At 53.1% G+C, this 19461-nt stretch overlaps 8 protein-coding genes across 8 annotated transcripts; 2 read left to right on the forward strand and 6 right to left on the reverse strand.

Annotated features, from left to right (window-relative positions):
- Positions 1–291: 291 nt before the first annotated feature.
- On the reverse strand, positions 292–2228 carry BO70DRAFT_336968 (MFS sugar transporter; the record flags this gene model as incomplete). Its single annotated transcript, XM_025541128.1, has 7 exons — positions 2126–2228; positions 2026–2071; positions 1895–1970; positions 1639–1830; positions 1348–1591; positions 1039–1295; positions 292–967 (listed from the first exon to the last, which is right to left on the reverse strand). The coding sequence occupies exons 1-7, from the start codon at positions 2150–2152 to the stop codon at positions 292–294; spliced, it is 1518 nt and encodes a 505-aa protein (XP_025399144.1). The 5' UTR covers positions 2153–2228.
- A 491-nt stretch (positions 2229–2719) lies between these two features.
- On the forward strand, positions 2720–5009 carry BO70DRAFT_336970 (alpha-N-arabinofuranosidase). The gene is made up of 7 exons (XM_025541129.1): positions 2720–3051; positions 3123–3317; positions 3453–3565; positions 3614–3628; positions 3688–3776; positions 3826–3925; positions 3977–5009. Exons 1-7 carry the CDS (start codon positions 2945–2947, stop codon positions 4873–4875), a joined length of 1518 nt encoding a protein of 505 aa, XP_025399145.1. The 5' UTR covers positions 2720–2944; the 3' UTR covers positions 4876–5009.
- Positions 5010–5078: 69 nt separating this feature from the next.
- On the reverse strand, positions 5079–6102 carry BO70DRAFT_41548 (uncharacterized protein). Its single transcript, XM_025547375.1, has 4 exons — positions 5837–6102; positions 5511–5593; positions 5277–5341; positions 5079–5118 (listed from the first exon to the last, which is right to left on the reverse strand). Exons 1-3 carry the CDS (start codon positions 5945–5947, stop codon positions 5287–5289), a joined length of 249 nt encoding a protein of 82 aa, XP_025399146.1. The 5' UTR covers positions 5948–6102; the 3' UTR covers positions 5079–5118; positions 5277–5286.
- Positions 6103–6428: 326 nt separating this feature from the next.
- Positions 6429–7715, reverse strand: BO70DRAFT_429412 (uncharacterized protein; the record flags this gene model as incomplete). Its single annotated transcript, XM_025548070.1, has 3 exons — positions 6429–6733; positions 7213–7300; positions 7356–7715. The coding sequence occupies 3 exons, from the start codon at positions 7713–7715 to the stop codon at positions 6429–6431; spliced, it is 753 nt and encodes a 250-aa protein (XP_025399147.1).
- Positions 7716–8534: 819 nt separating this feature from the next.
- On the reverse strand, positions 8535–10310 carry BO70DRAFT_315286 (bicyclomycin resistance protein; the record flags this gene model as incomplete). The annotated part of the gene is made up of 2 exons (XM_025540301.1): positions 8535–9965; positions 10042–10310. The coding sequence occupies 2 exons, from the start codon at positions 10308–10310 to the stop codon at positions 8669–8671; spliced, it is 1566 nt and encodes a 521-aa protein (XP_025399148.1). The 3' UTR covers positions 8535–8668.
- A 1777-nt stretch (positions 10311–12087) lies between these two features.
- On the forward strand, positions 12088–13140 carry BO70DRAFT_362318 (uncharacterized protein). Its single transcript, XM_025543265.1, has one exon. The coding sequence runs from the start codon at positions 12162–12164 to the stop codon at positions 12813–12815; it is 654 nt and encodes a 217-aa protein (XP_025399149.1). The 5' UTR covers positions 12088–12161; the 3' UTR covers positions 12816–13140.
- A 116-nt stretch (positions 13141–13256) lies between these two features.
- BO70DRAFT_315288 (putative VPS9 domain protein) lies at positions 13257–17949 on the reverse strand. Its single transcript, XM_025540302.1, has 3 exons — positions 17657–17949; positions 17346–17595; positions 13257–17287 (listed from the first exon to the last, which is right to left on the reverse strand). The coding sequence occupies exons 1-3, from the start codon at positions 17732–17734 to the stop codon at positions 13713–13715; spliced, it is 3903 nt and encodes a 1300-aa protein (XP_025399150.1). The 5' UTR covers positions 17735–17949; the 3' UTR covers positions 13257–13712.
- A 266-nt stretch (positions 17950–18215) lies between these two features.
- BO70DRAFT_362320 (mitochondrial 37S ribosomal protein uS11m) lies at positions 18216–19444 on the reverse strand. The gene has a single exon (XM_025543266.1). It carries the CDS (start codon positions 19243–19245, stop codon positions 18541–18543), a length of 705 nt encoding a protein of 234 aa, XP_025399151.1. The 5' UTR covers positions 19246–19444; the 3' UTR covers positions 18216–18540.
- Positions 19445–19461: the final 17 nt, after the last annotated feature.

Below are 19461 nucleotides of genomic sequence, written 5' to 3' on the forward strand. Positions count from 1 at the left end.
AGTGTGGTTGTTTTGGTGGAGTGTAAGTGATTGACGCGTAACTTGGCTCTGTCCTCTTGTTGAGGTTTTCTCCTACTTACGGTCTCCCGCCAAACTTCTTCCTCTCTTTCACCTGCTTCTCTACTCTAGTCTTCTCGCCCCACCCACTCACTCTATTGACGGCAACACAATCGAATTCAAGCTAACGCAATGTCCTCGAGACTGACTGGCTGACCGGCTGACTGGCTGACAGACAGTGATAGCATCATCCAGCTGGCTAAAAGGTCCACCTCACCTCATCCCTGCTCGCAACTAACCCACGACCGACTCGCGATGAGTAGCAAACACCTGCTGCTTCTCCTCCTGCTCCTCCACCCTGCGCTGCAGATCATGAGGGACATAATCCTCCTTGCTCGACCCGGGCACCAGCCACGGCGAGTTCGAAAACAGATAATTCATCTCCTCAAGCGGCAGCTTCTTCGTCTCCGGCAGCAGCAGCCAGAAGAACACGGCATTGGTGAAGTTACAAATAATAAAGAGATAATAATAGCGATAATGGATATTCGCCATCGCGATAGGCGTCACCTGCCCGATCATCGTGTTGAACGCATACGAGGTCATGGTGGCCAGCGACACGCCCTTGGACCGCGTGCGCGTGTCGAACACCTCCGCCGGGATGATCCACGTCAGGGGCCCGCACGTGCACGAGAACGAGAAGTTGTAAAGCCAGGTCATGATGATGAAGCCCCAGTGCGCCCCTGTGTTGTTCGCGTCCACCGGGTATTTTGCTAGCAGCACGCACGCCACAATGAAGGTCACCATGTTGCCCAGGTTGCCGTAGATCAGGCTCCAGCGTCTGCCGAAGCGGTCGATCAGCATGATGCAGAAGAATTGGGCTATCAGGGCGATGATCGAGTTGATGGCTTGGTACCGCAGGGTCGCTTCCCCGGTGATGCCAATTTGCTCGTAGATTGTCACGGAGTAGTATCTGTGAGTTGCTCGTCAGCTTCTGTCTCTTCTTTTATTTTTATTTTTTTTTGGGGGGGGAGGATAACTCACTGGATGGCAGAAACGCCGGTCATTTGTCCTGCAGCTTGCACCGCACAGCAGAGAAATAGACGGCGGAACGATGAGCGGGATGTGAAGAGTTCTTTATAGGACTTGGCTTCGTGCTCGTGCTCGAATGTGATGCTCTCCAGGATCTGGTTGTATTCGGCCCGAACCCAGGGATCATCCTCGTTTCCGTGCGCGTGGAGCTGTGCTAGAGTCTTCAGACCCTTCTCGTGATGACCGTGGTCAATGAGCCAGCGGGGGGACTGTTGCAGGTCAGTCTGGGTAAAAGGAAGTCAACTATATCCCTCTACTTACCTCTGGGAAGAACATGATCAAAAGGCCTAGAATCACGGCGGGTGCAATTTGCAGACCAAGGGGCAACTGCCACTGGGCATCGTTGGTATTAGAGAATCCGATGTATGTGCCGTATGAGATCCATGCTGCACACAGTGACCCAACGCCCAGCATGAACTGTTGCAAGGCTGTGACTCGACCTCGAATGTCGGGATGGCAGATCTCTGCCTGGTAGAGAGGGATGATCATGGTGAGGAAACCAACGCTGTAGATGTCAGGACAGACTTCCGTCTTGGAGCGAGTGGAACTTACCCCAGACCGGCGATGAATCGTCCGCCATACAGGTAGGAGATCGTCTGTGCCCCTGTCTGGAGACCTCCTCCCAGACAGAAGACAATGCAACCGACAGTGATGGTCCATCTTCGCCCGAGAGCGTCACCACTGGGTCCAGCGAATGCTGCACCGCAGAAAGCACCCGCTGTGAACATGGACACCACCAGTCCTCTAGTCGATGTCAGACAATGTCATTGTTTAAACCTGCATCACCTTCTTGTGTGTGTAGGCTTACTGTTGGGTGGTGTCTGCCTCGAACTTGGATATGAATGATCCACTTGCAATCACTTCAGCGACGACACCTAGGTCGTCTATGGAAATAACCGTTAGCGAGGAACAAACAGATAAGCCGTCAATGAGACTTACATCCATAGAGGAAGGAACCAAGCGAGGCGAAGACGCCCACCAGGAACTTGGGAAAAGGTTAACACCATTCCCGGATGTGTTTTCAATAATCAGCGCATACCTGGTACCATGCTGGAGAGAGACGCATGTTGAGTAAGAGGATCGACACAGCTCCAATGAATTAGATCACTGGGGACTATGGAGAATGCGGAGATCGATCCTGGGGTACAGGACCCCGGCCCTTTATGAACATCCGGGGAAGCGAGCCGCCCAACCCAGGCGTATAGTCAGCCTGGGCCATTTTAACCTCATCGTTCATCGGGTTCAGTTTGAGGGTCTCGGTTAATTGGAAATTAGGCGAGGGAGGCAATGCGCGACATGACAGCCGATGATCATACTTCAAAAAGTGCCCCCCCCAGGATTCAGCACAACCGAAGCCACTCGAGCACGAAGCAACATGCCATGCGTGACCTATCGCCAGACCCTAGTCAAGCCAAGGACTCTTGGCCGCGCGGGAAGACAGCTAGCTGTCAGCATGCTGTCTGGATCAAGCAGAGATACCCGTCAAAGCGGGCGTGCTGATTGATGGAATATTGCTGTGGCGTTGCCTCGGCTTCATCCCCAACCCAACGGCGCCAGGCATCTTGCATATCCTCCCCCTCCCCCAGCCGGAGGGATCACCACTTGCCCACAGAATACGGGGATGACTTGGGGTCTGGAATCCCCCCGCAGGGGATTTCCCCAATCCATACCGAGGGTCTAATAGCCCCAGCACATTAATATTTGTTGTCGGCTCTGCCGTCGTACCGATGCTTTGACAGATACTTACTTACTCTCTGGCGAAGCCTGCCCATCTTGATCCTCGTGCCATACCAATCAGTACTAGGGCTGTTTCCTTTTCCTGCTCCAGAAAGTCTAGGGTTGAAGGTGAATCGCCGCCATGACAACATTCACCAAACTTAGCGAGCCGGCTGCGCCGAGTATTTCCATCCACCCGGCCAGACGCCTTTCCAAGATCAACCCGAATATCTATGCGGGGTTCACAGAGTAAGCTAAGCTCAGTGACCGTGGCTGGTTCTCCGTGTGGAGGAGGCGGTGGTAGGCTGACATGTGGGCAGACACATGGGTCGGTGCATCTACGGGGGCATCTACGATCCGGGAAACCCATTGTCGGATGAGAATGGCTTTCGAAAGGATGTGCTTGAAGCTCTGAAGGAGCTCAATATCCCTGTTGTCCGCTATCCCGGCGGCAATTTTATGGCCACGTATCATTGGATTGATGGTGTTGGCCCGAAGGAGCAACGGCCTGCGAGGTATGTCGTGCCCTCCTAGTGGTGGTCCTTTTTTGTACTTGTGTCTTGTTTGGGGGCGTTACTTGTGGATGTTCTTGCCACCCCGCTTGAGGCTTTCGTTGTGCTGTCTGGTGCTTATTCTCTTGACTTCTACAGACCTGAGCTTGCGTGGCTGGGAACAGAGACGAACCAGTTCGGAACTGATGAATTCTTGAAGTGGTGCGAGGTCCTCGGGACTGAGCCTTACTTTTGCTTGAACTTTGGAACGGGTAATGTGATTGATTCCTTCTGGAGTACACTGCTGACATTATAATAAGGCACTCTGGACGAAGGTAACTCTTACCTGGGTCTATGATCCGGTTCTTTCACGAGGCTAATAGATCTATCATAGCGCTGGCATGGGTTGAGTACTGCAATGGCACCAGAGACACTTACTACGCCAACCTTCGACGGAAGAACGGCCGTGAAGAGCCTTACAATGTATGAGACCCCGGACTTACATCTTCGTTGTGCTCACATAGATCCTCAGGTCAAATACTGGGCCCTTGGTAATGAAACATGGGGTCCATGGCAGGTGGAGCAGATGACCAAGGAAGCATATGCTCACAAAGCCTTCCAATGGGCTAAGGGTGCGCTGTCGCCGCTCTTTCAATTCGATGGCCTACGCTAACCTGACCCAGCCTTGAAGCTCCTTGATCCCAGTCTAGTGCTAGTCCTCTGTGGACAGGACGGCACAGCTTCATGGGACTATTATACCCTCAAGCAATGCCTGCTCCCCGCCCACTCAGCCCTCTCCACCAGCGCTGTCCCCCTGATCGACATGCACAGTATCCACATGTACACCTCTTCGTCCTCCCACGTGCCCAACGTGACCGCCCCTCTCGCCGCCGAACGCGCCATCGAGATAACATCCTCGCTGATTGACCTCGCACGGATCGAAAACGGAGTCCCTCCCGACCAACTCCGGCCCACGATCTGCTTCGACGAATGGAACGTCTGGGACCCCATCCGTGCCGAAGGCAGCAAGGGCGCCGAAGAATCGTACACCCTATCCGACGCCCTCGCCGTAGCAGTGTACCTCAACGTGTTTGTCCGCAAAAGCAAAGACCTCGGCATGGCCTGCATCGCGCAGACCGTCAACGTCATCTCCCCCCTCATGACCACCAAAGACGGCATCACCAAGCAGACGACCTGGTGGCCCCTGTATCTGTTCTCGAAGTACATGCGGGGATGGACGATCGGCGTGCATCTGTCCTGCGCGGCGTACGAAGGCGAGACCTCACCGAAGTGGGTGCGTGGGGTGAAGGACACGCCCTGGTTGGATGTTAGTGCCACGCTAGGCGAAGACGGGTATGTCAATGTCGCGGTGGTGAATATCCATGAGGAGAGGGGGATTCAGAGTACTATTGAGGGGTCGGTGGGGGCGGTCCAGGTGTTTACAGTCTCCGGCGACAGTGTCAAGGCGTGCAATATGAATGGGAAGCAGGAGGTCGGCGTGACGGAGTCGACTTGGGAAGCGAAGGGGGCGTATCTCTTCCCGAAGCACTCGTTGACTTTGCTGCGGTGGAAGCTGGAGTAGTTAGAGTTCTTTGGGTTAGTTATCTGCTGTTAGACAGTGATAGATCTGCTGGTGTTGCTTACTCACTTCCTCCATCTAGCAAGACTTGGACAAGAGCAGGGGATAAACTAGCTTGGTATGCTATTGAGTTTCAGGGATGAAAGAGAGTACGTAAGTTATTCAGTAACATTATTCGTTCATTCGTCCATTCTGGAAATACAAGCCTCTCTCTCGTCAATCATACACAGCATATTATCACATCGCAACATATCATCCATCCCCATCCAGTATCGCAGCCCTGACATCCCATATCATTCCATAGCAGAACATATCATCCCATAATAGGACCAAGACATATATCTCATCTCAGCCCAGGACATCATCATAACCACCATATGTATGTATGCATGTATGCATGTAACCCCCAACCATCTAACCAAAACTAACATGCTGAACCGTTCCCTCCTCACTGACATGGACATTCAACCTGATTGCACAATCGTTAGCATCAGCAATTATCCAGCATCGATCATCCCATTCATATCATCCATACATATCCCAACAAGTACGGATTTGAAAAAGCCGAGCAAAGACTTTTTTAACAAGATGAGGTTAAGAAAGAAAGAAAGAAAGAAAGAAAGAAAGAAGAAACCAACCTCTCCGGATTCCAATCCCTCGTGACCGGTTGTCCGGGCCTGACGATGCGGTGGGACTTGGGAAGGTCCTGTTTCGCGAAGGACTGCAGATAATTCAATATAGTTAGTTTTGTTTTAGTTAACAACAGCATGTCCATCCATCCATCCATCCATCCATCCATCCCTCCACTCAGTGATGCGATGCGATGCGATGCGATGACGAGGAAAGAAAAAAGTCATCAAGATATGGAAAGTAAGGCCCGGGGGGCGGGGCGGGGGGGGGGGGGAAGAGGTTAAAAGAGAGAGTTGGTAAAAGAAAGGGTTAAAAAAAGCATAGCATAACATACAGTAGCATCACCTCCTCCCTGCTCGGAGATGGTCTTCCCAGCCAACTTATTCAGCCATTCATCCTGGCTTGAACCTTCGGTGTTGTTGATTCCGGGGACGACGAGGGGCATGTTGCTGTTTGCTATTCTGTTCTCCTTGTGGATGTACCGACAGGGATGAATGAGGAAATTTCGGTGTTTGATGAGAGGTATTGATGAATTATTGCTCGGTTTTCAAATCAGAGGGGAGCGATGGGGTAGATAGATAGATAGATGGAGGATGGAGGATGATCGGAGTCATACTATTTATATGGAGCCCGGCGGGACGGAGAACGTGGTGATGACATCATGGCCGGGGCGCAGCTGCTGAGCTTGGCTTGTTCGGGTTAGCCTGGTCGCGGGGGATCTGCGGTCACGTGGGACGTGGTATAGCACGGTCTTTTGGGATGTACTAGTTCTATCTATAACTGTCTCAAGAAGAAGAAGAAGAAGAAGAAGAAGAAGAAGAAGAAGAAGAAGAAGAAGAAGAAGAAGAAGAAGAAGAAGAAGAAGAAGAAGAAGAAGAAGAAGAATGGACGTAGACTTGGAGATGACAGAGGGATTTTGGACGGGGTTACGCGTCCGACACGAACATGATGTGTGGTATAGCATGTATCTCTACTGTCATCGGTACGTGGAGGGAAATGACGATGACGAAAACAGCAAAAACAGCGAAGAACCCCGACATAAAGACTGGGGTTGGCGGGTGGTGATGGTCCACGCGGATCTCGAAAACCCGACAACGCTGTATGGGCGCAAGCCACGCTTTGACTCGATCCCGGAGTTCCTCGACTGGTACAGTAGCTGGCTGGACCACGGAATGCACCCATTGTTGCGACTGGTTGGAGATGGGGAGCCCGGGGACGATTGCCCCCGGGGCTGGAGAGAGGGTGGGTTCAGCGCCTTGATTATTTTCTTAGGGGTTGGGACAGCATAGTCTGGGGCGAAAGACGAATCCTGTATTTTAATAGCTCGCTTATCCCAATATCTTGCCAGGCGGGTATGGCTGTATCGCCTCCCTCTATTATGACGGTAGTAAATAAATCTCCTTATATAACTAAACCGGTCCTCCATATTCCATAGACGTCAGGCTATGTGAGCCGACGAAATTTCAGCTTGATACAGCCCGCAAGAGGCGACGACGAGAAGATATCCTCCTGTTCCACGTTTCCTGTAAATCTTTCATCCAGGAAAGTCTCATGATCTGTATATGTCTACGCCTCCTGTGCTCGTTGTTACCTATCATAGTGACCATAAACCCGGTCCTGTATTGGATTAGACATTGCCTGTTCTCATTGGGTTTAAACGATCAGCGCACCAAGTTCAAAATTGCTATATGTACAGTTAAGAGCACGTACCAATGTGCACATAATCACTCGGTTGGTTCGTTTTGAGATGGTGTCGTTCTATATCCGCAGACATCCAACGAGGGTGACGTTTGCGAACCTGGCTCCGGTCAATCAGCCCTTTGAAGCCTTCCGTCTTCGGGGTTTTTGCTTACTGCGTGCTCCAGGACTTCAACTCGCGCAGCATTTGGGAACAAAATTCGGGCAATCGACTTGTACTTGGGGTATAGGATCTCTTCCACTTTCTTGTTATACCAATACTCCTCGGGGGTCAAAGGACAATCAAGACGCAGCTGGGCAAACCCCCACTCGAAGAACATTTCTCTTGACGGAATACCCAGACTCCGAGCATTACGGATCTGGACAAAATGATCATCGGCCGCTGTGTTTGTTGGAGCAAGGCCGTAGTCGTAGTCAAGGTACAAATAATATGGTTTCACCAGCTGGTGCTGGCTGTCCCTGGCAAGGTACTGGATCTTCGCTCTGACCGAGTCATCAGAGTCAGCAGTGGTCATGGCTGCTGTAGTATTGCTCGCCCACGGCTCCGGCATTATTCCTCCAACAACAGCGTTCATGCTTAGATATATTACCCAGGAAACGAGACGCGATTCCAGTGATATAAGCGGTAGTACCTAATCCCTGAATTTTTCCATCAACATTAATTAATATTTCTTGATCTTAAGATAAGCACTAGCACATTTTACACAAACACACAAACCTCAGCCTGCTGTCATCGCAGGAAGAGTATCCTGGTTAAATACAGAGTGTCGTTATCGCACGAGTAAGATCTTAGTTAAATTTATAGGTGGCTTGAACATAGCCATTCCATGATACCCAGCCTATCATCCTCAGGCTCGCAGGAATAGCCTATCAACTCTTTCCAGAGTAGGAAAGTAATATTAAAGACATGGGGTAGATAAATCACGGCTCTCCCAGTTTATTATCCGCACGGGCCTCTCCAAACCGCGTAGCCTCACTTAGCAGGGAAGTGGGAGCAAGCCCTAGATACAGCGGACTACTATACCTAGGTGGGTAGGAAGGGACAAAGCCACCAAAAACCGTTTTTTACATGTTATCAAACCATGAAGCGGTAACTCACCGCTAGAAGAAGATTGGCATCCGGGGGTATTCTAACATTCCCACGAGACTCGTTCTTTCTTCAAGTCAACCAATCATCTCATCCCATCAGAGGTTACTTCGCTATTTCATACTAGTCCGTACAGCATCAGCTTTCTCCTGACACATTTCTTACAGAAACTCTTATTTTCCACAATTTCGTCAATGCCTTGGTTACTATGTATGTCGATACCACTATTATTATTCCCTCTAGGCTCCTCACTTACTGACAGTTCTCTGTTCAACCCAGCTTTCCAAGCCTCGAGCCAAAAAGTCCTATAGGTCATAAGACAGAGATTCTGTATCGCATGCTGATCAAGTACGTTAACGTTTGCTGCAGCCGACATTCAATCTATCGCACAGACGATCCAAATCGCTCTTTACTGCGAATCCAGTCTCCGTATATCACCAGCAAGCCCAACGGGGGGATAAAGATGGCTGCGATCAATGCTAGAACAGTGTTACCCCAGCCCAACCCAATGCTTCGATATAAAGGAGGGCCGATCAATGGCAGAAAAGCCCCAGCACTCGCTCGGAAGATCACACCAACAGCTATAGCAGATGCGCCATGGATCTTATAAACATCCACCACGTATGTTTCGATCGGTAGGGTGGAAAGCGTCATGCTGAACCCTGCAACACATGTTCCGATGAGCGGCACGATATAATGAATACGAAACGCCAATGCCCATCCGTAGATGAGAAAGCCTGGAGGAAGCATGATTGCGGCAATGAGCAGATGTACCAGCCGAGACTCCGGCTTGAATGCGTCGCCCCTTTTTTCCCGCTGATGGATGACGTAGCGGTCGGAAGTGAGACTGTAGAAGATCAAAGCGATGGTGTTGCCGATGGCGAGACTTAGAAACGTCAAACCAATAGAGCCACGAGTAAAGACGGCGGGATATGTCGACTCCATGGTTTCCGTGAGTGTGGCAAAGATTAATGAAACCAAGGCGTATTGTACGGCCATGTAGCTCGTCGTCAGGATGAGGATGGGAGACTGGACCAGGGTCTGCATCGGCTTTATAACGCTTTCGAATAGGGTGGATGTATCGACACGGGCCTGATGTTTGGAACGATACGTCTTGTCGTCGTCCGCGCTTTCCTTCTGCAACCGCTCCGCCTTCCGCATGAGAATCACGACTGCGTATGTCTCCCGGAGCACGGCCAGCAAGAACACGCTGAAGAATCCGAGCACGATGACCGCTAACCAAATCGACCATCGCCAGCCCAGGTCCTGCGCTATATACGCTCCCGCGACAGGGGAGATGAAATCTGCTATCATCGGAGTGCCCATGACCAATGCCATGGTCAGGCCGGTTTGTTCCATTTCAAACAAATCCCCGATGATGGCGGGCCCGAGGGTGAGAATCGACAGGAAGCAGCCCGTTAAGAACCGAAACGCAATCAGCATGGGAATGTTCACGCTCAGCGCGCAGGCGACCAGGCAACAGAGCGCGAGGAGGTTTCCAATGTGGAAGACGGGAAGCCGGCCGAATCTTTCGGACAGCGGCGCAATGAAAAACGGGCCAATGCCTTCTCCAAGCTCCCAGATCGTGACGAGCAAGGTCTGGTCGAGCGTACTGTGCGAATGGAACTCTTGCAGGATCTGCGGCGCCGTGGGCGTGATTGTCATTGTCGAAAAGACACTAATCGGTCAGTCGACGACGGCAGATATACATACAGAGACTGGCGAGAGAACATATTAAAAAAAAAAAAGCTCACCTGACGAAACCCATCCACGAGATAGCGAACACAATCAGCCATTTTTGCATTGGTGACCAATTCAAAGGGTTTTCCGGGTCGTTCTCCTCATAGTCCACGAGGATGACATCGGGATTGCGGTCTCCGATGGAATTTCCCAACGGCTGTTCCACGAACTTTTCATTCTTGCTTCCCGCCGCAGCTATGGGCTCTTTCTCTGAAAGGTTCTGCCGCTCGACTGAAGATAGAATGGGGACTGGGGGGTCGAAAGCCTCGTCCATGGAAAACATCCTTGTCAAGTGAGTGGCGTACGCAAACAGTGTCTATCCAACTGCTGAGGGAGCAGACAGGAAGAGGCACATTGCGAGACCAAGCGAGCTTTTATACTATGGGAGGATTCTTATCACACGAACAGGGGACTCTATCATACCATAACCATACGACCTTACCTGGCCTTACCCTATCCAGATCCATGTATAGATAGATGTTCTTTTGGTTTAGTGGTATTTCGGTCCGACAATTCTGAACCAAGGATTCTTATGAGTCAGCCAACGAAAGCTTAGTCCTAACCCTATTTTTTGCTGTGGGCCCTCATATTCTCAATCGGGCAGCATCCCACCGCCTGCCGGACTAGGACAATGCCGGCAATATAATTAGCGCAGACTTGGCAGGTCAGACCCTATCGCCCTCAGTGTTGCCTGCAGTGTTGCCTAGTGTTGCCTAGTGTTGCCTAGTGTTGCCTGTACACAGTAGTATAGTCCCTGTAGTGTTGTTCTACTAGTAAAACAGAAATACCTTTAAATACGCGTATTTTCATCACTTCGAAATTTGATTTTTGATTACTGTAACGACCGGTCAGGTTACTTTAATTGATAATGAGAAATCTTTTACTGATAAATTCCTCACCTGAGTTGCCTGCGTTGCCTGTATTATCTGCGTTGCCTGTGTTGTCTATGTTGCCCGCGTTGCCCGCGTTGCCCGCGTTGCCCGTGGAGATATTTGCCTGCGAGGTATTGCCTGTGTTGGCTACTTACATGGCCACACGCACGAGCGGCCATACAATCGCTGACAGGAAAATTACTCACTAATTTAATCACCTGACTAGCACGCTCCTATTATAGCCTAGCCTTCTGCCTCGGGTAGTAAGGCGGCGAACTAGTCTGTTTCTGTTGGCGGTCAGGGTGCTGGGGGCGCTTGGTAGATAGCGGAAGTGGGGCGCCGACGTTCCATGCGGGGGTTCCAGAGGGGCCTGTCAGTCTATGTTGTCTCCGTCCACAACACTACGGAGAGCCAGACTGAAGTCTTGCTTTTCTATTACCTCTGACGAACCCATGGAGAGAAACAGGAAGAAGGTGGTGGGCCCTCTCTAAGTAGGCGAAGGCGGCCAGTGAAAGCCGGTCTGCCTACCTACTAAGGACGACGCTGCAGGGTCGCGACTAGGAAGGTGCGACGCAGGCGGGCTTCTCGAGGCAACCACAGCGGCTTTCCGCCAACATGAGCCAGGCCATTCCCATGCCACAACCCTCTCCTTTCTCTCCTCCATCCCCACGCACTGCATGCCGGTGCATGGCACTTATTGTGATATTCTGCTCCGACGAGCATTCGATAGCAGTACCGAGACGTCACCATCCACTCGCACTGCATCTGCATTCTTTACATGAATACCACCACCCATTCTTAGGAGCTGCAGGCCTTTGTTTCTGGCGGTGCTCCTAAAGGGCCAAGCCGTCGTTATGGCTCCTTTCATCCTCCCGATCCCTTCGGCCTCCTTGGATCCCACAGTGTACCACGCTACAGCCCCTAGTCCTCAGGGATCTCCATGGCCAAGGACCTTGGGCAGCAACTACCACCCGCGAGATACTACGTTTCTGAACAAGCAGCTGAAGAACGGCAACGGCCAGGAATGGAACCATGAGATATACGAGCGGCTTTACGAGCCTGATATCGCAGAGCTCTCCCGGATTGCACCTCCAGCGAGCCCCTCAAAATTAAGGGCTACAGCGAGAGAGGATGGAGCACGAGCTGGGAGCACTCGGGTGGGCCTCTCCCAACCCGTGAGCACAACAAGAAACCTAATCCCGCATTGGAGCTATCAGAAAAGTTCCATTGCCGCAGCCAGTATATTCACTGCTATTACAATCATGGCGCTTATCTTTCTTGGGGTCTTGTCCATCCGGAAGATGAAGCGGAGCTGGGAGCGACACAAACGCGAGAAGCGAGAGTATGCAGCTTCCCGATACTCGGCTCTCCCCATGATGGAGGAAGCCCAGAAAGAAAAGCCCACGAGTGAGCAGCAGATGAGTCGAGAGACCTTGATGTTCAGCAGAAGCCGCTCGCGATCTTCGACATACGTCGTCGAGCAGGAGGGTCCTTCTGTGACACGGGTATATCGGGCGAGCAAGAGCGTTTCTACGCTTGCATTGGATACACCTGGTCCTGCGGCGGGAGAAACGGGCTCTGTTACCCAGCTGAACACGATCCCAGAGCGTCCTGCTAGCACTTTCAAGGCGCTGCGTCATGAACGTCATGGCTCGATCCCGAAGTCGCCCGTCGTCGTACCCTCGCCATTGAAGCCAGTGCCATCTTTTTCGGTCAGACCAATCATACACCGTTCAGAGGCTCCGGAGATTCTTGAGCGGACACCTTTGAGTCTTGAAAGCGAGGCTGTTGTCGAATCCCCAGTAAGCAAAAAGCGTGAGTCCAAACGTGACTCGAAGCGCGAGTCTTTTGGAGCAAACAGTCTCTTCAGACTCCCGGCTATTCAAAGAACCATGTCGCCTCTTTTCTCGTTTTGATATAGAGCTCCATCCAGAAGGCTTTGAACTGGTCACTCGAGACACTTAGATTTCGGCTTACGAAGGAGGCTATCATTGACGCGCTGACTACTACGTCCCTTCCTCTATCCGGCTTCCAAAAGTGCTTTGTTTTCATGGTACAGCATGCTGTGGTGTTGTGCATAAACACGGCTTGTTTCTTTATTTGTTTTTGGTCATACTCAAGACGCCCAGAGGGGTGTGGTCGTTTGCATCAGTAGCTTACACTTTTCATAGCTTTCTCTTGATTTTGGTCTGCTCTAAGCGGCCACATGGCGCTGAACTGGCGGGGTTCATAGACAAGTAAGAAACCATTCATTCATTAGCAAATTGTACCCACTCTTGTGCCATGTAGTCTACTACCACTGGTATCGTGTAGATATAGCGATGCACCCTACCACCAATAAAAACCAAACAAAGCCCACCCAGTCAAAGCTACCATGATACCATCCATCGCGAGGGTCTCATCATCACATCATCGAGATTATATTAATACTAGGCAGTCATCAAGACCAGAAGGAGCGACAATCAGGAGGGGGAAAAAAAATAGATAGAAGACAAGAAGACAGCCATCGAAAGGAAGAATGGAATCGAATCGGATAGAAAGCAGGGCCAATCAAAATCATCAACAACAACAATAACAACAACCGCAACTGCAACCGCAACCGGTAATAAATCTACACTTGGAACAAACTTGTCTATTATAGCAAACACGAGCACATCCACGAGCACATCCACAACAACATCCATACACATGCCACACATGCCAAAAATGCCACTCAGATACAGACACAACTCGGACACACCCACAGATAGGCACCCAGATACACCCACCCACAGACAGACAGACAAACAGTCAGTCAGTAAGATAGATCAATCTCAAGCCATGTCCCTGACCCCCCTCAAACAGCGTTCCAATCTCTTCCCGCGTTCACGCTCCCTTACCAAGGTAGCCCTGACAAATGAGCGGATGGCATCGCGCCCGACCTTCTCGCGCCAGGAGGTCCAGCCAGCCAACTCGCCGACGACGACGTCCTTGTTCCAGGAGATCTCGCGAGAGAGACGGGCGATGTGGGCCTCTGAGTCCTGGATCTTGGATTCGAGGTCACGGACGGATTTCTGGCGGGACTCTTCGAGGCCGGGGAAGTTGATGTTGAATTTGCGGGGCAGGGAGGAGGAGACGAGGGAGGAGCGGGAGCGGGCGAGGTTGCGGGATGTCGAGGAGAGGGTGGAGATGAGGGAGATGGGGCGGGCGAGGGAGGCGAGGATGGCGGTGGTGGTGTTGTCGATGGAGGTGAGGGCGGTGAGGAACTGGAGGAGCGGGGAGGAGTCGGAAGCGGAGGTGGAGAGGTGCGAGGCGTAGCGGGTGAAGGCGTCGACGTGGGACTGGGGGAGGGCGTTGGTGGGTTCCTTGAGGGTGGAGATGACGGAGGCGCAGAGGGCGAGGGCGTCGGCGATGTCGGAGGCCGCGTTTTGGAAGGCGTGGCCGCGCCGCAGGAGGCTGCGCGTGTTGACGTGCACGGCACGCACCATGTCCTGGGCGTGCGAGACGAATTGCTCTGTCTCGCGCATGCTTTCGGGCGTGACGGGCTCGTAGTCGTCGTTGATCGACTCGCTGAGGACCTGGGCCTTGCGGTGCGAGCGGTCGGCCATCATCTCGGGCTGGAGCTCTGGGACGAGGAAGAACTCCCAGAGCATTTCGTGGGTGGCAAAGGTGGGGTGCGAGAGAAGGACTTTAAGGAACCGGTCGAGCTTCTCCTGCATGTCGTGGAGCACGGAGCGAGATGGCTTGGAGTGGACTTGGAACGGGCTGCGGAAGTCGGAGAGCGAGGGCATGTAGGAGGCTGGGTGCTCGACGGAGAGGCACCGGGCCAGGTTCTCGAAGTCTGAGAAAGTGCGCCGGCATGTGGTGACCGTGAAGGTGGTGCCGGAGGCAGGTCGAGACTCGGTGGAGTTGACGGCCGGGTTGGGAGCGCCGGATTTGAGAACAAACCGCACCGTTGCATCCTCGACGAAGTACGAGCGCACCACGGTGGTGACACGGCCAGACTGTTCGTCGTATGCGGACGGGGGATCGGAGAGGAGGATGAGATCGTCGATGCGGTTCCGGACCTCGTCGTCCTTCGCCAATTCGACCGCCGTCAACCCGCGGGCCTCTTTTAGGTGGACGTCTACTCTAGGATCTAGGAACAGGATCCGAACCTGGTCGATGCGGCCGTACTTGCTCGCCATCATGAGGGGCGTGAACTTCTTGTCGTTGGTGGCGTTGGGATCGCAGTCGCATTCCTGGAGGATGCGAATGGTAATCTCCGGGTCGCTGACGATGTGCAGCAGCGTATTGCCCTTGGAATCCACATGGCTGTCGAGTCGCAGCGGCATACCGTTGCCTTGGGCGGCTTGGGCGGCCGTCAGGGCTGCATTGACCATGGACTTGTAGTCCGGGTGATCGTAGGATCTGCAGAGGGCGAACAGCGGCGTTTGTCCGTGCTTGTCACGTTGACACCAGGGCAAAAGCCCTTCGAGCCGATGCATCACTGACGGAGTGCTGAACAGATAGTGTGCCGCTGTGCGGCCGTGCATATCGGACTTCTGCAGGTACGAGGCAATGGTGTGCTTGTCGGTGGAACTGAAGAGGAAGTTCAGTAGCATGTCAACCATCTCAATGTGAGCCAGCTGAACAGCAGCACTTAGTAATGTCGTCCCATCAGTGTTGGTATCTTCGAGAATATCCGCCAGCGGATAGTAGTCTTGCAGGCTCAGCAGGTACTTGAGGGCTTCCAGCTGGCGACTCTCCACGGCCATCATTGGAATCGAATCGCCAGCGGGGTCTTGCGTCTTAGTCAAAGTCTCAATCGAGCTGTCACCTTCGATCGCGCTTGCGATGGAGCCCATTCCCGTGGTCCTGGAAGCTAGGGATATGCCAGAGGACTCGGACAAGCTGCGGACATCCATGGACACTTTCTTGATTGGGCGTTGAACTTCCTTTGGAGGGGAAGCGTTCGCCCATGTCTGGAAGGGAAACACATGGGAAAGAGGGGGTGGTTCGAAGGGGGCTTCATCATGCGCGGTCTCGCCAGCAACTTGCGCCTCCGGGACAAATAGGTGTTCATGGGGGGTCTGACAGAGAGCATCATCGTTGGTTCGAAATGCAACAGTCCTTTCTTCCGCCTCGCAGGGAACGTCATCCAGCGATTCCTGATCACCGTTCGGTTCCAAGATGGCCTTCATGTCAACAACACGCCCACCTTTAGTGGCATTCCAGAGGCGCCTGTTGCGGATGCTGGCTCTTCGAAGTCCTGCAGAATCAGTCACAAGATAAGTCAGAACCGCTTCTAGGGTGCTCAGGGCATAACCCATTTCACCACTGTCGACATCATCGATGTAGATGAAGTGTTGCATATACATCAGTCTCGCTTGCAGGTTCTTGACTTGGGATCTAATGACCACGATGAGCAACAACGAGACCAGGACGTCGGCGTTGATTGTTACAGGAGCGTACTGCTTTTCTGGCTCTTGCGAGTTCGCCCTGTCGTAGTTTCCAGGATATGACAGAAGTTTCACCGTCTCAAGCAGAATACCTAGCATGTCATGGGGGCATTTTGCATCCAGCATTTTGCGGAACTCTTCTACTGCTCGACCAATGCGCTGCAGCAGTTCCCGCTTGCCCTCTCGCCCACCTTCAACAACAATTCCCACCTGCGAGATGTCGATATTCTCCATGTAGCGGGTTCGAGCATCAAGCTCTGCGTCCTCCGGTTGACGGAAGCTGCAAAGGCGAGGGAAGAGAAGGGACCCGTGTACCTGTTCCGCGACGTATCGTTCAATGAGCCGTTCGACCAATGGGCCCGTGAGATCAGTAGTAGCACCAAGTAAGGATAACTGCTGTTTATCGACTAAGCGGAACAAGTCGATCGCAGCCGTGACAGCTGTTTCCAGGCTCCGGCGCATCAAATCCTCATCATCCTCAAAGTACTCCTCGGAATTGAAGGGAAGCCCTTCCCTATGGCGAGATGACGAGCTTCGTATGGAAGCGGCTTCATCGGTGGGACGCTCTTCGCCACTTTGCTTCCGCTCATATTCATCAAACATCAAAGGGGACCGTGACGGGGGCGGCGGCAAGGGTTTCCCCAGTTCTTTCCCAAACTCCTTAAACAATCTCTCCAGGCCTGGCTGCATCTGCCGTGCGATCATGGGGAAGTGAGCCAGCAGTTCTCCGAAAGTCTTGATTTCCTTCTTGGGTGGCGACGATACGGGCTCTGGGGACTTGACGCCGTTGCTCAAACCAATTCTCTTCGGTATCATCCCTGGCACGACAGCGGTTATGATCTTTCCCGGGTCGAATGTGCCTATCAACGGCCGAGAGATGTAGTAAATCAGCCATGACTGAGAGTCGTTGCTATTGTTGTAATACAGGGCATCCGACAGCAGCTGTGCCTGACTCAGGGTCTTGAAGCCTACAGGTAGAGTTCAGCGCATGCGAATCGAGGGGAGTGCCTGCGAAATATTGCCCACCTTTGTTGCTATACACCGAATTCTCCTTGATGATCACCGTCCTCCCGTTCACCGTGGTCACTTGTTTGGCCTTGCCCCGACTGTCGCGTATGTTGGAGTCATCCTTGCCCCCACCAGCGCCGGTGGATACGGGTATTCGTAACGTATGACTTCCCAGGAATTCTTCGGAGACGACGAGGTCGGAGTAGAAGAGCGACGACTCGCGGTCGCGCGACCCGACCAGGGATTCGGTGATGGGCACTAGGAGGACCTAAGGAGCGAACGTCAGAAGCCGATGCAGGCCGGGCCCGATAGAGTTCGGCGGGACATACATGATTCTCGGTGGGGATACACTGGCCCGGCACAGTGCTTCGGAAGAAGGCACGGAGGAAGGGATTTAGAGGGTGCATCCAAACGGTCTTGGACGACGGCCCAGCACAGGATCACTGGCACTCATGAAGCCGTCTCGACCGGTCTCGAAAGGGAGGGGGGTTCCGCTGCTCGATTGTCGCAGAGGAGCAGCTCCGGCGCATGCGCCCGCAGGGGAATCCGATCGGGGCAGAGTGGGAATCACCCGGAAGAGTAGGGGGCAGAGACGGGGATCGGCCACTTGGAGAGGGGGGACGCAGAATTAAAAGGGACGGTGCACGCTGGTGAAGCACGAGGGAGGGAGGGAGGAGGGATAGTAAGGAATTGGGGGCGTTGTTGATCTGAGGGTCTCAGCCTACAGCTTCGGCGGAGTGGCAGCCCGGAGAGCTCCTCGCGCTATTCCCCATCGGGGCGACCTGGATGTCGGGGGTTTTACGGAACAAACGAGGGCGACTGATGCCTCGAGCTGGTCGCCTGGAAACCCCAGGGGCCCACCCATATAGTAGGACACTCATCCAAACTCACAGAAACAATAATATATCCCGTAGACGCCGGGAACAGGCTGGCTAGTATACAAATATAGAGAACACCCTTCCCGGCCAGGGAAGGCAGAGCCGTTCACCCTGTCCACCGCGTCCACCGCGCAACAACAGGCTGGTATTCACCATACGGTCGAGGAGGTCCCATCGTTGGACTTTGGCAGATGATGCCATCTCTGAGGGTATCCAGTATCCATCATGAACCGTGTCCGGCCGGGTGCTTCCCTTCCTCCAACCCCTCTAGCAACACAGATCCCCCAAACAAGCGGCAAAAAAAACCCGACTCCCAACAAACCAGACATATCGCTTTAACCGAGACGACGGACCTTTCTGCTTCTCGGGCCACCGAATTTTATCCGGGTCGCATCAGTCACGCTACAAACCAGGCCCCGGATGTTCCTTCCCTCATTGCCCAGCAAGACCTTGATAAACGCCTCACGGGCCAAGCTCCACCCACGGAAACTCAGCGCCAGGCGCTTGATGTCCGGAAGGAGTCCCTTCTCCTGTATCTGACCGAAAACGTGGGCACTCAACTGGTATCCCGCATCGTAGCCTCCACGCTTGGCTTTGCGGAAGCCCAGCTGGCCGCAGCTCATCGACAACAGCGGGTTGCCGTTCGGCCGTGTCAGGGTCAAGTGGAGGTTGTGCCGATGGGTGTAGATGTGGAGTTGGTGGGGAGGAGACCGGTCGGCGTGGCGCTGTTTGGTCATCTCGGCTTCGAGACTGTCCGCCATCTTGATGAAGTCGGCGCTCAGCTTCTCATTTTTCATGCGATCCGAGAGTATGTGGTTAATGGCAGAGAGTGAGCTGTTCCGGCGCGGGGCCTGTTGTGGTTCCGAGGCGGTGTTCAGAATCTGCCTTTCGATTTCGCGGGCTGAGTCCTTGGGGTTTTCGAGGGTGGTCGGAGTTGACGAGAAAGGTCTCGTCAGACTAACCGCTGGAGCACGAAGCTGACATGATCGGCCCAAGGAAGGCAGAGCCCTCGTGAGAGCAGTGACGAAGGCTGAGTTCATGGCTGCGATTCCGTGAATCGACCGGAGAAGCGCGGCGAAAAAGCGAGGAGGCGGAAAGGCGGACGAAAGGACGGGAGGGGGGCCGTTGCACCGGCCAACGCGATGAGGCGCAGAACAGGACTGGAGGGAAGACAACAGTCGGGGGAGTTGTTGTGGTGTGGAGATGAGTTGGATATCGTGGTGGTGCTGGTCTCCTTGTCTGTCTGGGCCGGGAAC

This window comes from Aspergillus heteromorphus (genome assembly GCF_003184545.1).
Source record: "Aspergillus heteromorphus CBS 117.55 chromosome Unknown BO70scaffold_13, whole genome shotgun sequence".
NCBI classification, from domain to species: domain Eukaryota; kingdom Fungi; phylum Ascomycota; class Eurotiomycetes; order Eurotiales; family Aspergillaceae; genus Aspergillus; species Aspergillus heteromorphus.

Coding starts and splice junctions, on each gene's coding strand:
- BO70DRAFT_336970 (XM_025541129.1), top strand. CDS start 2,945: ATGACAACATTCACCAAACTTAGCGAGCCGGCTGCGCCGAGTATTTCC. Junction 3,318..3,452: donor AAGGAGCAACGGCCTGCGAG/GTATGTCGTGCC, acceptor TGACTTCTACAG/ACCTGAGCTTGCGTGGCTGG. Junction 3,777..3,825: donor GCCGTGAAGAGCCTTACAAT/GTATGAGACCCC, acceptor ATAGATCCTCAG/GTCAAATACTGGGCCCTTGG.
- BO70DRAFT_41548 (XM_025547375.1), bottom strand. CDS start 5,947: ATGCCCCTCGTCGTCCCCGGAATCAACAACACCGAAGGTTCAAGCCAG. Junction 5,594..5,836: donor AGGGAGGAGGTGATGCTACT/GTATGTTATGCT, acceptor AATTATCTGCAG/TCCTTCGCGAAACAGGACCT. Junction 5,342..5,510: donor AGGGATTGGAATCCGGAGAG/GTTGGTTTCTTC, acceptor TTGTGCAATCAG/GTTGAATGTCCATGTCAGTG.
- BO70DRAFT_362318 (XM_025543265.1), top strand. CDS start 12,162: ATGGCGCTTATCTTTCTTGGGGTCTTGTCCATCCGGAAGATGAAGCGG.
- BO70DRAFT_315288 (XM_025540302.1), bottom strand. CDS start 17,734: ATGCACCCTCTAAATCCCTTCCTCCGTGCCTTCTTCCGAAGCACTGTG. Junction 17,596..17,656: donor GTATCCCCACCGAGAATCAT/GTATGTCCCGCC, acceptor TTCGCTCCTTAG/GTCCTCCTAGTGCCCATCAC. Junction 17,288..17,345: donor TTCGGTGTATAGCAACAAAG/GTGGGCAATATT, acceptor CTCTACCTGTAG/GCTTCAAGACCCTGAGTCAG.
- BO70DRAFT_362320 (XM_025543266.1), bottom strand. CDS start 19,245: ATGAACTCAGCCTTCGTCACTGCTCTCACGAGGGCTCTGCCTTCCTTG.